Below are 14,147 nucleotides of genomic sequence, written 5' to 3'. Positions count from 1 at the left end.
TACTCCCTCTGGGGAAGAGATCAAGCTTGTTTTTAATGACCAGCCTCTGAAGTCACACACCCTGGCTACCATCCCAGTTATTGTGATAAGATGAGAGTGGGGAACCAGGAGGTGAGGATCATCAGGGCCATCTTGGAGGCTGGCCGCCCTGGTTTCTAATTTTGAAAGGAAAAATTTGGTACCAAACGCTGGGTTAAACATGCCATCTCATGATCCACTCGTAGATGAGGAAAGGAGGCTCACAGAAGCTTAAATATGGCACCCAAAGTTGCTTTTCTAGAAAGTGTTAGAGCCAGAATCTGAACCCCATCCCATTTAGAGAGACCCTTTCTTTTTGTGTGTGGTTTTTGTTTGTGGTGCTGAGACTTGAACCCAAGTCCTGACACTTGCTAGGCAAATGCTTTGCCACTGAGCCACATCCTGACCTTAGCTCGACCCTTTCTATTCTTCCTCCTCACTGTCTCCTGCTGCCACTCTTGCTGCCTTTTAATCCCATCTCCCCTGAGATAAAGACATGATTCAGACTGTATCATCTCCACACTCTCAGAATGAGCTCCAGCAGCTCCATAGATCTGGCCTCGCACACCCTCCTGTGCTCATCTCTGGTTCTTCCTCAGCTCACCTCGCTCTAGCAACACTGGTCACCTTTCTGCACCCAGCTGTCAGCTTCAGTCATCTGGGGTCAGAGCACAAGCGGGCTTCCCCCAGGGAGGAGCTTCCCTGGCCACCCAGTCCTCAGCTCACCTGTGTCCTCGTGTCTCCACTTCAGCCCTGGTCTCCTGGACCCAACCAGGATTCACACGTTGCATTGAGCTGTTATTTCTCTTTCATCTCATAATTTAGAGCAGTCAGATTAATGACAGTGAATGTTTTGAAGAGTCCAGGACCCTGGTATCATGGAGTCTCTCTGAATATCTGGTTGTCTCCTCATGATCAGATTCAGACTAACTATATTGGGGCAGAATGAGACCTGGAGTTGCTGCCAATGTGGGTGATGCTGTTTCTGTCATGTCCCTTCAGGAGGTGGCCGCATCATGTCAGATGGCCCCACTCTGGGGCCAGCTGATTTGATTGTTTGGTTGGGAGGTGTCTGCTCAGTCACTCCATTAGGCAGGTACACTTTCCCCTCTGTCATTAACAAGTAATCCTTAATGATTGGGGATAAATGGCTTTAAAGTGTTTTGAGATGCTTGAATGGTGTCTGCTCTCATAACACTAGGGGTGTTATTCCTATAACAGCAAGCCTCAGGGTCCCCTGACCAGGGCCCCACTTGCGCTTGTGAGAGGCTGCTTGAAGGTGCCAGCTCCTTGAGAGGCTCCCCAGAGCATGTGCCATGCATCTGTTTACAGAAAGCACCCACTGTCTGCAGATCCTGGAGGTGGCATGAGGGCAGTGTCCCGCCCCCCCCCCTCAGCATGCAAGAGCAGCTGTCCTTGCCATGGGCTCCGCCCAGATTGGGGCCTGAAGAAGGGACACATACTGGGAGAATTAGTGGTCAAGAAACTAGGTCACCCAATTCCTTGTGGAGACCCATGCTGTGGCCACTTTTAAGGAGAGAAGGAGTTGCCCAGAGGCACAAGGATGCTGGAAACAACCAACCCAAGGTTACTCTGGGAGTTGCAGCTCATTCAGGGACAGGGTCTGGGAGGTTGCTGTGGGCTGCAGCACAGGCACAGCCCCACCTCATGACAGGCCGCCAAGCAGCCAGGTTCCTCCAGGAACTGCTTTCTGTGGGTTAAATGGGGCTGGGGCTGTTTTATCTCAGTGATGGTGAGTTCGCATTTCATGCCTAGAAAAAATCACCACTCTGCCCTCCTGAGCGGCATTAGCTCTCTTTTATTAATCAGAAAACAGGCGGGTTATCTGTGTTCAATTCCACCTTTGAACTTCAGTTGGATTTGGCTTTATATTTCAAGCCCAGATGTCCACCATGGCTGTGAAATAGTGACTCAGGCCAGGAGAAGTCAAAGGTCTATAAAAATGTGTTGGGAAGAGACAGGAAATCCTGAGCCTATGTATTATCTGATTTTCAGAGTGTGGAAGGACAGTTCCTATGCTGGAAACACCCACATTTCTCTGGATGAACTGAAAAGAGTTCTGGCCACTGATTCATTCTAAAAATCATTACTGGGCACCCACATGTGTGGGTGTTGACTTAGTGAAGACTGCAGACCCCCACAGCCCAGAGGATGAGAAGTAAAGATTTAATGGAGAAAACAAGAGTCAGTCGCTTCGAGATTGCATTTTGATTTCAGGAATAAAAGCTTAAACCCTATTTTAAAAAGAAAGCATGGGACCTATATTGGCAGAAAAAAATCTTTAGTATGTGCAGAATGAAGTCTGCATGCCCTTAATTTGAAATGTTTTTTTTTTTTTTTTTTTTAATGGGTGAATACTGAGCTCAAAACCTGTGGTGGTGTACTTCCAGCTCACACCTGTAGAGGGAGCCTTGTCTACTTAGAGTGTTCACAATGCAAAGCTTTCAGAGGAAGAAAGAAAAAGGCTTTTTGCAGAAAAAAAGTTGGAGGGTTAAAGGCAGTCTGTTTCAAAATTGCAAACAATCGCGGTGGCTGTCTCATTTTCTTTTCTCAGCTGGTTTTACTGTGAGTGAGTTGTAGCGTAAAGAAGTCTGTAGAAATTACCTTTCCTCTTCGGATTCGACCAGAGGAACCAGGAGGTGGGATTGTTATTATTATTTTTGGTGGTGGTGGGGGGCGCATTTCCCCACAGAATTCCACAAGCGTATCTCTATCCCCGTTGAAACATTAGCTTTATCCGAACCTAATCTGTTGCAACAGGGGTTTGGATTTGGGAGGTGGGTGCGGCTGCCCCTGACCCATTTTCTCAGTCGGGGTCTAATTCTGCTGTTTGGGGACTAGCGTGTTACGTTTCAGGCCGAATCTGAGGTGGCCCGGAAGTCCAGGTACCTCATTCCCCACCCTGCTATACCCCATCCCAACCGTCTTCTCCTGCACCCGAGGAGAAGGTCTGTTTGCCAGGAGGATCGCATCTGTGATCCGCGTGGGTCTTCCGTCTCCTGCGGTACTGAGTCTCCGCGGACAGTGCGCGCCCAGATCTGGGATGGAGCAGCATTCTTGATATTGTCCTATGACTTTACAACTGCGCACAGTAAGAAGCCGGCACCGTGTGGTTTGGTGGAGCACAAAAACCCGCCGAGTGGGGTGAGGGATGGCGGAGGGAGCCGGGAGGGAACTGGCGGCGGGCGCTCTAGGTCTCCGAAATGTTTGGGTCGAACAGGTGAGCGCAGCCTGGACACTTAGGAGCCTACTGGGGGGACAGGGAGGAGGGGAGCAGGGGCGGTGTAAACTAAGTGGTGGGAAAGAGACAAAGGAAGAGTGAAGAGGCGAGACGGTGCGGAATAGAGGGAGGGCGAGAGGAGGGGAGGGAAGAGGAGAGGGCGGCCGAGGGATAGCGCGGCAAGGAGCTCGAGCTTGAACTTGATCAAGAAAAGGGGGCCTTGTGGTGGGGGGGTGGGGACCCGACAGAGAGCCGGCCACGTGCCTGGATTTTCCAGGCCAAGGTCTCACTCCGACCTCCTGGGGCCGAGCCCCCACGCCTGGCAGCCCCGCCCAAGGAGGATCCGCGTCCCCTAGGAACCGGAGAGACCCGAGGGGGGTCGTGGGCTGTCCGAAGGCCCCGGGGCACGGAGAGTTCCCGAAGGTGCCTGAGTCACTTTCTTTGGGCCAAGTCTCCCTCTCTTGGCTTGAACACAGACTGCCAGGTGCCCGCCCCCGCCCCCAACCCCGGGACCCAAAGGCCTCCCGGAGCTAGGGGCAGGCACAGACCCCACAGCCTGCTTTCCCCGGCCAGGCCCCCCGCACGGATCTTCCTTTAAGCTCTTCTCCCTTAAGAGCGCTCTCCCCCCACAGAGCGCACGGCGGCGAGTCTAGCGCGCCCTTATCCCCCCCCCGCTACCTGGCCCAGTGCCCCCTCCTTCTTCCTCTTCTCCCCCACCCTCCTTTCTCCTCTCCCCTCTCCCTGGGTGCCTCCTTTCCCTCCCTCCGCCTCCCTCAGTGCCCACTCCTCCCGCCCGCCTGCCCCTCCACCTCCTCCTCCTGCTGCTCCTCCTACTCCCCCTGCGTGCGTCCTCCCTGCGCTCCCCTCCCCCCGGCCCCCGCCCCGTGCCCGGTCCCGCCCCCCTCCCCCGCCTCCCCGTGCCCGGTGCCCCCCTCCCCCTTCCTCCCTCCCGGCCGCGGCGCTGCCGCCGCCGCCGCCGCCGCTCGCCTGGGCCCTCCCCCTGGCCACCCCCGCCCCCGGGCCGGGCAGTGACGCGCCGCGGTGGTGCCAGCCCCTCTCCCCGGGCGGCCGCGGCGGCAGCAGCAGCAGCAGCAGCAGCAGCTGGAGCTGTGGGGCTGTCACCGCCGCTTGCCCCGCTCACTCGCGGAGCTCGACCGCCCGTCTCCGCCTCGCTGCCCGCCCAGGTACGGAGTCCGGCCGGGACCCGGCGATCGGGCCGTTTCCGGGCTCCCGACCGTCGCCCCCTCCTCCCGCCGCTGCCGCCGGCCGTTGAGCTGCGGTTAGGGGAGCGGGGGGCTAGGGGGGTTCCGGGGAGGGGGACTCAGGGGGAGCTTCCTGCGCCAGGGCTGAGAAGGGGGGCGCGGGCGAGCGGCTGCGCCCTGGGCGGAGTGGGCTGGGGCGGGGGGTGGGGTGGCGGGTTAGTATGACCGAGAGTGGGGGCCGGTGAAGGCTGACTCTGGGGCCAGCCGGGTGCCCGAGAGGTGTGCTTGGCTCCAAGTGCCCGGGGCTGCCGGGCGCACCCCACTCCCGGGCTGTGCGCGCCGCCGGTCCTGGGGGGCGGTGATTGTGTGCGCCGCGCCGCGGTATTGTGCCGCGGCCACACCGTTTGCAGCGGGCTGGGCACCGCGTCCCGGAGAGAAAGACGTTCGCTGGCGGCGGGGTGGGGGCCGGGCTCGGGTTGCCGCTGCCTCCGGGAGAAGGGAAGTGGACTGTGTTTGGGGATGTGAGGACGGGAAGCTTCGAGTGGCAGGGAGGGGCTCCCCGCCGCGGTGCGGCGAGTTGAGACGCGGTTTGCAGAGTTGAACCCACTTTGGCAGGCCCTTGTCCCTCCTCAAGGGAACCGGTGCCCCTCTCAGGTGCACCATCCGTGCGGAAGTCGTAGGCATCGGCGGCTCTCGGCGCAGGGGCACACCGGGCTAGGGGCAGCCGGCCGGCTGGAGGGCGCGCGCAGGGTTAAGTTGGATTTACACCTCCGCCCGCTACTCTCTGTCCTCTATCTAGTCCTCAAGGGCCGGATACTTTGGCTGGAGGGGGGCAGGGAGAAGGGAGATTTTTTTTTTCCCCTTAATTCCACCGCTTGGGTTCAGAAGTGACCCTACTCTCACTCGGAGCTGCCTTTGCCCCAGTCTGGCCGTCCTACCGGTCGCCCCTACCGAGCCGCGCTTCCTGGGGGAAGTTCTCATTAAGCCTCGCTAATTAGCATTATTCCTAGAGAAAGGTTAAGGTTAGACCGTCCTTTTCGTTATGAGAACCCCCCCTCCCGCCCCAGTCCCCAGTCTGTTCTCCCTCCTCCCTCCCCAAGAGCACAAAAGCACAAAAAGAAAGTGTGAAGAGGCGCGGATCAATGGAGAAGCCACAAACCCATTAATTCAAATGGAACCTTTTCCCCCCTCTAAAACATTGATTTTTCTTTCTGTCTGCTCTGAGGGGAGATGAATAACCTCCTGATTTCACCTGAAATGGTGTTTGGACTCTGTGATTTCCTCCTCTTTCTGAGGGTTGTGGCCTGAAATAGATTCTCCCTTGAGATTAAAGCCCTACTTATCCCAGAATCAGCTGGGACCCCCTCCCACCCCACCTGCCAATCCCCCACACATGCCCAAGTTGTAGGCCTAAGGAGAGGTGTTGGGGGCTCTCATTACTTTTTTGGAGAGAGCTTCTAATGATGAGACCAGGTCCCCTGTCTTGACCCCTGTAATATGCTGGCTTCAGGGCTATGAGTCGGTCTGGGGAGAAGGCCCATTTATGGCTCAGGCCCCAGTGGGTAGTTTAACCCCCCAGGTAGTAAATTACCCCTTCATTGGAAAACCATTAAGGCCTAAATGTGTCCTTGAATAATATCCAGCTCCCATCTAATCCCGGCTCAGGCTGGGCTTGTTTTGTGAGTAGGATTTTAAGGCAGCACCTCCTGCTCCCACTGCCCCGTGGCTGGGTGTCTGAACCCCATTCAGCACCTTCCTGCCAAGCCAGAGCACCCCAGGATCTTCCTCCCAGCTGAGAAGGCTGACTTTGAGGAACTTCTTTCCTGGCCTTGTCCACCCTGGGGCAATGGGGAGCTGGGCCATCTCTGAGTTGCTCAAGAACTTTTTTGTCTTGTCTGGGTCCTTTTCTTGGAAGGACAGTCCTGCAGGGGATTAGCTCAGAGTGATTCCCCGCAGCCTTCCTTTTGGCTGGAAGAATCCTGCCTGCTGCAGCTCATCTCTCCAACGTCCCTTTTAAAGAGACCCCCGTTAATGGCAGGGACTGGGGGTATCAATGAGGCCCTCATGGTGAGGAATGCTGGGAAAACAGCCAGTTGCCTTTGCTTAGGAACAAAAGCCCATTTTACCCTCCATACACCAGTAGGAAGGTGTGGGAAATGCTTCCTCACAGCACCCCGGCGTCCATTACAGCAAGGACAACAGAGCATGCACATGTATATGTGAGCACCGTTGTGACAGACACTGTGTGTGTGTGTGTGTGTGTGTGTGTGTGTGTGAGAGAGAGAGAGAGAGAGAGAATGAGAGAGAGAGAGAGTGCGAGAGGGAGAGAGAGGGAGAATACCTAAAGTGGGGTAGATGATTGGCTCTCTCAGCCCACCCTGCTTCACTTTTCCCAGAAGAGCTGTGCTTGTATGTATGGCTCGTGAGCAAAGGAGGCCTGGTAGCAGGAACGAATGGAATTGTGCAGGGAGTGTCCCTGGAAGGCTGGCCTCCTCCCCTGGTGGCCAGGTGGGCTTGGCATGAAGCAGCAGCCTCAGGACCCCAGGGAGCCTAGGAGCTGACTTGGGACCACCTCAGCCTCTCCTGGTGCAGACCCAACACAATAGGGATCTGAACCCTGGCTTCTCTGGATCTTGGGGATTTTCCCCTTCCATTACTAAGCCATCTGATGAACTGAAGTGGCTGAATTGGGGTCAAATGTGGTTCAATACCTTCTTGGCATGTGGTGGTGTGCCCAGTGCTCGCCAACATGAAGATGAGGGGCCGAGTCATCCCTGGCCTGGCAAGGGCCCACAGGTGCTTGAGCATGCCGTGCCCAGCACTGGGTGGAAAAGCTGCACCACTTTCCGCATCTTGGTGCCTACCCACGGCGAGTAGAGCTGGTGCTGGGGCAACTGCCCAAGCCTGGTGTTCCTTCCGGCCACAGAACAAACCTGGGGGCTGTACAGAGAGGGGTCTGTTTCCTGCCTGGCTCAGAAACATCCCCTCCACATCCCTGCCCCCACCATCCTCTGAAACACACACCCAGGGCTCCTGGTCAGGGCTTAGGGCTTACAGTTGCACTAAATTCTCTGCAAATCCTCCTCCTTTTTCTTTCTCATGTAAGTGGTAGAGATAGAGTTACAGCTCCAAGGAAAGGCCTGGAAAATATCGCTCCGGGCACGCCCCTGGATCCTGAGTCCTAGAGGATGCAAATGGCTCCACTTCAGAGGCACCAGGAGCCCAGTTCCAGAGAAATTGACCCCAGTTGTAAAATAATCAGGTTACTGATAGCAGCTCCCCATAGTTACAAGCCGTGGACACAGACCTGCTCCTCCATTCTGCTCTGGTCTCCCGTGTTCTCCTCCGTGGCTGGGCAGTGGTTGGTGCTGCTTGCCTACAGAGGAGGAAGGGCCTTGGAGCTGGGTGGAGAGAAGCTGAACCTGCCTGTGAATTTTGGACTGAAGATAAGAGCAGGGAGGGTTTGGTTAGCTCCTCTCCCCTGCCCAGAGTCACGGCTTCCAGGTTGGGGTGTGTCCCAAAGACCGACTAGGTGCTACCTGCCTGCCCAGCCAACTTCAGGGTTCTCTTTTCAGAAGAGCAGTTGGCCCTGTTGCCCTGTGACCCATGATGGCTCAGGCCCTGTGATGCCAGTTACATGATGGACTTTTATTGCCAGGTGGGTAAGGCCACAGGTTCCAGGGTGCCCTGATTTGTCTTACATCCAGGGCAGATGTAAGACAAACCAGGGGACAGCTGCCTAGCCAGTCACACAGGGTCTGAGGAGAGGGGACCCACAAGCATGGATTGCATGCACCCTTCTATTTTCCGGTGGAAGTTTTATTAAAGTTTGTAAACAGAAAGGGAAAAAAGAGTGGCTAAAATTCCCTTGAGATTCTAGAAGGGAAGAACAAGAGGTGACTGGCCTGTGGCCTCTGGGGGAGAAGGGGAGAGCCTTGGGTCTCGGCAGAGGCCTGAGGCCTCTGCGCTCTCAAGCCTGCAGTGGCTGCCTCCTACAGGTCCCACGAGACTTGGGTGATGGGTTCAGAACTGTGTGTGCTGGTAATTGCCTGTGTAATTAGCCTGCTTCTCCAGCCTCGGCTGGCTCAGGCGTGAGTGGGTGACTGGAGGTACAGCCTGCCCCTCTGAGGCTGGGGGTGGGGAGCTTCATGGCAAGGACCTGGCTACAGAGGGACTTGAGGAGTCTGCTTTCCCAGCTCAACCCTGAAAGTGTGGATGTTGAAGGTGTTTGTGTAAGTCTGGCCAAAATTTGGGGTTTTTTCCCCCCAGAAAAGTTAGGTTTAATAGACTTGATTTCTTACTTAAAAAAATTGCTATATCAGTCAGGATGTCAAGATCTGAGAACCATGTCTCAAAAGATTGGGGTTTGGAGCTGGGCATGGTGGCATACGCATGTAATTCCAGCAGTTTGGGAGGCTGAGGCAGGAGGATCACAAATTGAAAGCCAGCCTCAGCAAAAGTGAGGTGCTGTCTGTAAATAAAATACAAAATAGGGCTGGGATGTGGCTCAGTGGTCGAGTGCCCCTGAGTTCAATCCCTGGTACCTGCCCCCCAAAATTGAGGTTTGGAGGCTATGGGAAAAGACCCTGATAACTAGGCAGAAATCCCACAGCCCCTTCCCCCAGTACCTACAAGTGGGTCAGAATGTCCAGCTGGTTCCTCTCCCAAGATGACAAGGTCTGAAGGGAAGGAGCCCCACCTTGGTCATCTGGGTCCCCAACACCAGCACATAGTAGCTGCTCAGTAATGTGCATCGACTCATGGAAGAGTGAGCGTGTGTTTCCAGCATGCACATGTGTCTAAGTATAGATGTGGCCTCCTTGCCCTTGAGTTCCCTTTTGGTCTCATCTCAGGCACTTTGTTGTTATGGAATCTGGTTCTTTTGATCGAAGGAAGCGTGGTGCGGTGGCCTGTGGTGTAGGCCTTCGCTCTCAGTGCAGACTTCCAGCATCCAGACCCCAGCTCCACCCCTGGGCTCTGTGCCTGTGTGTGTTTGGGCAGGCCCCCTGAGCAATGACCGGATCAGGAGATAGGCCTGCCTCAGGTGCTGGCTTCAGAGGGCCCTTGGGAAGGAACCTCTTAGAACCCTTGCCTGATCCATGCATGTGGGCATTGGATGCCCTTCATTATCAGGTGTTTTCGATGCCAATGTAAAACAGCCCACCTCTTCCCAGTGAGACCTGTTAGGGCAGGGTGGGATGGAGTCCATTTAGTGGATAGGTCAGCAGTCTGAGCCAGAGAATCCCCAGGCTGGGGGAGGGTGAGCACTGGCAGCTGTAGGAAGGGGGAGCATGTGGCTGCTGTCCCACCAGCCAGGGCCCAGGTTTTCATATGGCCCCTGTTCAAGACCTGTGTGCAGTGGGACCAGAGTCCTTAATTGTCAAATTAATGCAGCCTCCTCATTAAACACCAGTGTCGTGCCAGGCAATTCAGTTGATTCAACAAGTCTTGCTGGCCTTGTGGGGAACTCAGAGCACATGTAGGCTGGTCCCCACTCTTGGAAGAAACTAGGGTTTTCTGGGGAAAGACAAGGCAGAGACCCATAACACAGTGATACTGTACAGCTGGGCTCAAGGTACAGCCAGGCGAGTGTTCCAGAAGACTAGTGATGGGCCCTGCGTTGGAGTTGGTGGAGGGCACGTGTGTGGAATGGGACAGGCCCTCTACAGGAGGGGGGCAGTTTGGGCAGAGGTTTGGAGACCGGAAGGAGGATGTGTCTGAGCCTTTGCAAGGCACACACTTGGCTCTGCCACTTGTTAGTCTGTGGCCTTGGGCAAGTGAGAGCCTTGAGGATCTCTGTTTCCTCATCTGTAGGATGAGAACTGTGCCCACCTAGTGAGACTGTAGGAGTGTGGGGTGAGCCAAGCAAGGGGAGTGCTGGGTGCCTGAAGAGCTTGGGCTTCTGTTGACGTGGACTTGGCCCAGTGAGGCCTGAGTGTGGGTGATTTCGGTGCTGCTCCTGGAGGTCCTGAGCCCCTCTCTGCTTAGTAGAATGTTCCGCAAGCCTCTGATTTACAGATGATAGGGACAGCCCACCCAGGGTTTTGTGCACCCTGGTAGAGGACACTCCTGTGTGGCTCTGCGACCCCTGTATGCTCACCCAAATCCGACCACAACAGCCTTACCATTGCTCTTGGGGATCCAACAGCACAGCTCATGCCTGTAATGCTGTCTGTGGGTCTTCCTGGCTTCCTGTAGCCTCTGCTTAGTGTGCCCTGAACAGGCTCTCTCTGAACCATGCTGGCAGGCGTGGCCCTGCAGGTCTCTCTCCTTTCTTCCTTGGCTTTGTTGTGCTTTGTAGCCTTCATTACAACCGCTTTAGGTATTTTTCTGCTCATTGTGCGTCTCTTGCACTGGATGGGGGGGTGTCAGGAAGGTCAGACTTTGTTCCACAGCTGGATTCCCACCACCTAGTCCGGTGCTTGGCTATAGCTGATATTCAGGAAATACTTGTTGATGAATGGATGACGACTTTGAATAGGTGCTTCCAAATGTTCATAGGATACCAGTCTTTTAATTCATGCCTGTGCCACTGATGCCCCGGAGTCTTCCTACCTCTGCACAGAGCAGGGGCCCAAGGGAGAATGCCTGCGCCTGACTCCCAGAGCCCACCCAGCTCCAGCAGGGCCCATGGAGCGGCTTACCCAGTGCACTCGCTCTGTACCTCCAAAGGACACCCACCACCACCACCTATCAGCCCCCATGCTAAAGTAGGGAAGAGTTCTGTGCTTTGGTATGCTTTGTGCAGAGAGAACCTTTGCAAGCGCATGTGCACTCCAGTGTAAGTGAACAAGTTTTGGGAGGCTGCAGACCTGTGCTTGAAGAGCAGGCAGCCATGGGAGGGAGCTGGACACCGAGTTCGTGGGGAGAGTGCGTGGGGGCGACGTGGGGCCCCATAGTACCGGTCCCAGCTCCTGTCCTCTGGACTCAGCCCAGAGGGTCCACACTGGCTGCACAGAAGCTGCGAATTCCAGGAAACTCCCTGCCAGCCCTGTGTGGTGGGGGAGGAGTGGAGGCCATTCTCTAGCAGATGTGTCTGCCCCAGGGACAGCAGTGAAGAAAGTTCAAACCAAAGTGTTTGCTCACCATAAAAGAGCCGTCTGTGTGGGGGCCCTGTCTGTGAGGGGCCCTGGTGGGGAGGCTTGGGGGTGCTCCACCAGAGGTTCTTACTGGGCCCACAGAGGCCATTGTATCTTGCTGGGGTGCTGGGGAAAGGGAGGCAAGGCCAGAACTCTGGGTGTGGAGCTGCTGGGTCATCTTTCCTGTGCTTTACAGCCGGCTCCCAAACACAGTTGCTTGCTGCTCCTGAAAGAGGCTGGGCCAGAAGGAGGTGGGGTCCCTTCCTGCTGGAGGGCTGGATTGAGAGGGCCCCGCCCCGGGGGTTCCCGGATGACTGGCCAAGGGCTCACACTGAAGCCAGCAGCTAGGGGAGAGGAGGCAGGCGTGGTCCTCTCCAGCAGGCCATCCGGCTGTTTGGAAGGCCCTGGCGGCCCCCCAGGCCCTTGAGCTGAACCCCCTTTGCTGTCTGGTCGGAACCCTGGCCCGTTCCACCCCCTTCCTTCTCCACACTTCTGGGGCTGGCCTTTTCAGCTTTGGAAGCCACCCAAGAGCATATCTTTGAAGCACAGCAAAGGTTAGGAAGGAGGAAGACAGAAATGTCCTCTGGGTTGGGGGAGTGGGAGAAAGGAATCCCATGCATGCTCCAGGGGAGTCGGAGGGAGCCCTGGTGGAGGCAGCCGCTTGGCCTCCCTAGTGCCATTGCTGCCCGCTGGCCCTCTGCGGAGTGAACCCTCTTTCCCGGGCTGCAGGCGGAGAGCAGTAGCCCTTGTTTACAGCCTCGTCTCAACCTGGCTCACAGGGTAAGAGCTGGGCCCTGCCGCCCACCCCACAGGATGCAGGCCTCTTAATTGTCTTCAATTACAGACAGCGGGGGCCCTCAGCCCTGGCCTTCGACAGGAACCAGAGCCCAGGCCACTTCCAAGGGGCAGGGGGAGTACCACCCGGCCCTCACTACAAGGTTTGGGGGCTCCCTGTGCCCTCTAGGGCACTTCCCAATGCCCACAGGCCTCCGAGTCCACTCAAAGGCTGCCTCAGGCCCCACGAGAGCCCATCCCTGTTGAATGCCCGCCTTCTTTGTCTCTGCTCAGGATGAGACTTCTGTGAGCAGTGAAGATTTTGATATGAATGACTCCACATGGATGTCAGCTGACCCACACCTGGCCTCCAGCCTGAGTCCCAGCCAGGACGAGAGGATGCGAAGCCCGCAGAACCTCCATGGCCAAGAGGACGGTGAGTGCCCCTCGCGGCCAGTGGGGGAGGGGCTGGATTGTCCTGTGAGCAGCTTGGACAGACTGGGTGGTAGAATCTGGGCTGAGGCCTCTGGAGGTGGTACCACCATCAGAGTTTCCAACATCTCCAGGACCTCTATGCCCCCAGCCCCAAGTGACAGAGCAAGTCCCTCCTCCCAAAGATGAATGGGTGGAGCACACAAGGACTGTCCCCCAAAGGGCACCATGCGTGTTTGTGTGCTCAGATGTTCCTAGGCTCAAGGGACATGGATTTCAAAGTTGTCATGATTCGAGTCTGACCCAGAGTAGGCCAGCTTTCCAGCAATGGAAACGAGAGCTGTGTTACTGTGGCTCAGAGAGGAAAGGCAAGAGGACAGGTCACCCGGTGAGTGACCATATGTACAATGTTCCCATATCCTCCTTGGCCTCAGTGGCCATCCAAGGCCCCCCAGTCGGCCTCCTCTGGCCTCCGTTGGAATAGAGACTTTCTTCCTGAGGGTTGGAGAGTTAGGGTCAGAGGTCAGATCCCAGAGGTCCACTCCAAGCCCCCATATGGAGCCCCAGAGGCTTGGGCTCTAAGGCCATGGCATCTGCCTCCCTTTGAAAGGGTTGTAGGCATGGGTGGCCCCTCTGCCCTGGTGGCTCTGACTTCCAGGGAGGAGGTGGGGTGGGGTGGGGGGATGAGTTAGAGCTGGCCTCAGAGAACTGGGGTGTAGGAGCCAGCAATTAGGTGGGGTTGAAGGTCGGGCCTGGATGTGGGAGGGAGGCACAGGGTTAAAAAGGGGTGTAATGTTAACTCTGCAGAACGGGTTAGCTTGAAAGAGTAAATAAGGGGTAGAGCCACAGTTTGGGTCAAAGTTCGTCTCCATGGCGGAACCACACGCCTGCTTCCCGCCACCCCTCCCAGCCTGAGTCTGGCTTTGTCTGGGAGGAGACCCAGCCTGCAGGTGGCCTGTGGTGTCTGGGCCAGGGGCTGGGGAGCGCAGAGGGTGGCTGTGCAAGGAGTGGGGTGCGAGGCTGCTGAGAAAGAAAGGGCTTTTGTGCCTTGATGCCTCGTGAGGTCAGCCAGACCCCCTCGTGCTGGGACCCTCCCGGCCACTGCCGCTTTCCAGCGTTCCCATGGGGGTGGGGACCAGGGTTGGGGCGCCACAGGCTGCCTGGGGCTCTGGGACTGGGATGTGCCCAGCAGCTGACCTCCTGCCTCAGCTGAGCTGATCGAGGGCCACACCCAAGACACACCAAGGGACTTGCCAACAGTGCTCAGCCAAGGGCCATCAGTTACACCCTCCCAAGAAGGAGCCCAGAACATTTTTCAGAAGCCCAGAGTAGGAACCCAGGGATGTGGCTCTGTGGTAGAGTGCTTGCCTAGCATGTGCAGGACCCTGGATTCTGACCCCA

The 14,147-nt window shown here is 56.5% G+C and overlaps 1 protein-coding gene across 6 annotated transcripts in view; it reads left to right on the top strand.

Annotated features, from left to right (window-relative positions):
• Nucleotides 1–14,147, top strand: part of Nol4l (nucleolar protein 4 like) — a 115,568-nt gene that overhangs the window by 75,609 nt on the left and 25,812 nt on the right. For 2 of the 6 annotated variants that reach the window (XR_003584075.2, XM_027945193.2), the window contains exon 5: nt 12,609–12,750. Coding sequence is in view for 5 of the 6 variants with exons in the window: in XM_027945193.2 (XP_027800994.1) it covers nt 12,609–12,750 (142 nt within the window). In the remaining variant the exon portion in view is untranslated. Of the gene's footprint in view, nt 1–2,487; nt 2,679–4,328; nt 4,444–11,882; nt 12,095–12,237; nt 12,321–12,608; nt 12,751–14,147 lie in introns of those variants that run through there. The other 4 variants (XM_027945195.2, XM_027945194.2, XM_071608838.1 and 1 more) reach the window with 4 other exon arrangements.

The sequence above is a fragment of the Marmota flaviventris genome, chromosome 2, assembly GCF_047511675.1.
Source record: "Marmota flaviventris isolate mMarFla1 chromosome 2, mMarFla1.hap1, whole genome shotgun sequence".
NCBI classification, from domain to species: Eukaryota; Metazoa; Chordata; class Mammalia; order Rodentia; family Sciuridae; genus Marmota; species Marmota flaviventris.
This window is presented reverse-complemented; position numbering and strand designations above follow the sequence as displayed.